Below are 2,500 nucleotides of genomic sequence, written 5' to 3'. Positions count from 1 at the left end.
TTTAACAAGTTTATTAGTTTACTAGTTTAACAAGTTCACTAGTTTAACAAGTTTACTAGTTTAATAAGTTTACTAGTTTAACAAGTTTATTAGTTTAACAAGTTTATTAGTTTACTAGTTTAACAAGTTTACTCGTTTAATAAGTTTACTAGTTTAACAAGTTTATTAGTTTAACAAGTGTATTAGTTTACTAGTTTAACAAGTTCACTAGTTTAATAAGTGTACTAGTTTAATAAGTTTACTAGTTTAACAAGTTTATTAGTTTAACAAGTTTATTAGTTTACTAGTTTAACAAGTTCACTAGTTTAATAAGTTTACTAGTTTAACAAGTGTACTAGTTTAACAAGTTTACTAGTTTAATAAGTTTACTAGTTTAACAAGTTCACTAGTTTAATAAGTTTACTAGTTTAACAAGTTCACTAGTTTAATACGTTTACTAGTTTAACAAGTTTATTAGTTTACTAGTTTAACAAGTTCACTAGTTTAACAAGTTTACTAGTTTAACAAGTTTACTAGTTTACTAGTTTAACAAGTTTACTAGTTAAACAAGTTTATTAGTTTACTAGTTTAACAAGTTTACTAGTTTACTAGTTTAACAAGTTTACTAGTTTAACAAGTTTATTAGTTTATTAGTTTACTAGTTTAACAAGTTTACTAGTTGCAACACAGCTGCTGCTTTTAATTTACGCCTACAGGTGTAGCATGAGGTCACAATTAAAGTTTCCACAATGAACAACTTTACTCTGCGTACAAGTAATGTACAGAGATGGAAAGTGAGAGTGGAAGCATATCAGCTGTTTTCATGTGTAGACATTCAACAATTTAATCTTACAAAAATCTAAGGAATCTGAAAAGTCAGGTGAAAGCTGCAGGTGTAACGGACAGCGTCTCGCTCTCCTACCTCTTTGGGCGACAGTATGGATATGTAATCCTCGTAGATGGAGCGCGCTTTCTCCTCGATGCTGCTCTTGTTCATTTCCTGTTTGAGGTCCTCGCAGGCGAGCCAGAACAGCATGTTCTCCTCGCTGTACTCCGTCCGCAGAAACTCCCGGAAAACGTTCCGCCCCGCCGGGTTCCTCATCAGCTTGTCGAAGGACTGAGACCACAGCCGGATCTCGTCCACTGAGGGTTTGGTGCTGAGGAGAGAGTCCAAATACACGTTCATTCATTTTTTTATTCCTTCAGTCGACGGCTTGTGAAAGGATCGTGACCGCAGACTAGTTAGGCATTTGTTTCTTCATTTGTTCATTCACTAATTCATTCATTCATCATTTTGTTGGATGATTGTGAGCATGGACTAATCTCTTCCACCGACAGTTTGCTGCTTGAGAAAGAGGAATGTTAAAGGAAATGGAATGGAGAATTACTAACTCACCAAGTCTTTTAGTTTGGTTTCCAACTTAACTAAATTGTTTTGATTGTGTTTTTATTTTGTTTGGTGTTGGAAGTCAATTTATTGCTATTTTGTCTTCCATTATGGACCACAAGTGTTTTGAGAGACGATTTATTGTGCTATCCTTTGGGGTCAAATATACATCAATTGCTTTTTAAATCATGTATCTTTTGATTTCCAAAATCAACTAAACTAAGTTAAAGAGGAACTAAACCCCAAACTCAAATCTGTGTAAAGTCTGACATCTAAAGGTAAAATCATGCTACTGAAATTGCCATCTGCTATTGGCTGATCTTTGGTACCAGGTGATGATGTCACCTTCTATAGAGTACAACAGGTGATGACATCATCACCTGGTACCAAAGATCAGCCAATAGCAGATGGCAATTTCAGTAGCATGATTTTACGATTTGGGTTTGGAGTTTAGTTCCTCTTTAAACTAAATTGAACTCATTCATTGATTCATTTTCCATGCCCGCTTATTCCTATTCAGGGTCACGGGGCGCTAGAGCCTATCCCAGCATGCAATGGGCAGAAAGCAGGTAAGTTAACTACTGATGCTAACTACCAAAGCCTTACAGTAAACCAAACTAAACTAAACCAAACTAAACTAAACTAAACTAAACTAAACTAAACTAAACTAACAGTATCTAGTCAGTGTGAACTCACCAAGCTTCACAGTTTGGTATGGTTTCCATCTTGGTGTCCTTTGATTTCCTCCTCCTCCTCCTTCTCCTCCTCTCCTCTTCATTCCTGACGGTGAGACTGACATGATAAAGCGGCTTTCAGACAGGAAGCACACACACACACACACACACACACACACACGCACACACACACACACAGCCACTCTCACACCTGAGATAAGAGTAACTGTTCATGCATACTTCCTCCCTCAATCACACACTAACACACACACAGAATGCAAATACCTACATATCTAAACAAAAGAGCATGCACAAAAACACACACATATACCATTGTAGTGTGTGTGTGTGTGTGTGTGTGTGTGTGTGTTGACAGAATGATATAAAGTAGCTGTGTTATTGCTCCATATAATGACGTCACTAGATTAAAGCAATAGCTACAGGTCTCTGCACTGTGTGT

The 2,500-nt window shown here is 36.4% G+C and overlaps 1 protein-coding gene and 1 long non-coding RNA gene across 5 annotated transcripts in view; both read right to left on the bottom strand.

Moving 5' to 3' along the window:
• Positions 1-2,500, bottom strand: part of LOC144542309 (uncharacterized) — a 710,732-nt gene that overhangs the window by 399,711 nt on the left and 308,521 nt on the right. The window lies entirely within an intron of this gene.
• Positions 1-2,500, bottom strand: part of rgs19 (regulator of G protein signaling 19) — a 32,528-nt gene that overhangs the window by 4,807 nt on the left and 25,221 nt on the right. For 2 of the 3 annotated variants that reach the window (XM_078288194.1, XM_078288196.1), the window contains exons 4-5: positions 2,063-2,158; positions 902-1,136 (exon numbers count right to left, since the gene is read on the bottom strand). In XM_078288194.1, coding sequence (XP_078144320.1) covers positions 902-1,136; positions 2,063-2,158 — 331 coding nt within the window. The remainder of the gene's footprint in view (positions 1-901; positions 1,137-2,062; positions 2,159-2,500) is intronic. The other variant, XM_078288193.1, reaches the window with a different exon arrangement.

The sequence above is a fragment of the Centroberyx gerrardi genome, chromosome 14 (genome assembly GCF_048128805.1).
Source record: "Centroberyx gerrardi isolate f3 chromosome 14, fCenGer3.hap1.cur.20231027, whole genome shotgun sequence".
NCBI lineage: Eukaryota > Metazoa > Chordata > Actinopteri > Beryciformes > Berycidae > Centroberyx > Centroberyx gerrardi.
The sequence above is the reverse complement of the archived record's forward strand: the minus strand, read 5'-3'. Positions and strand labels throughout refer to the sequence as shown.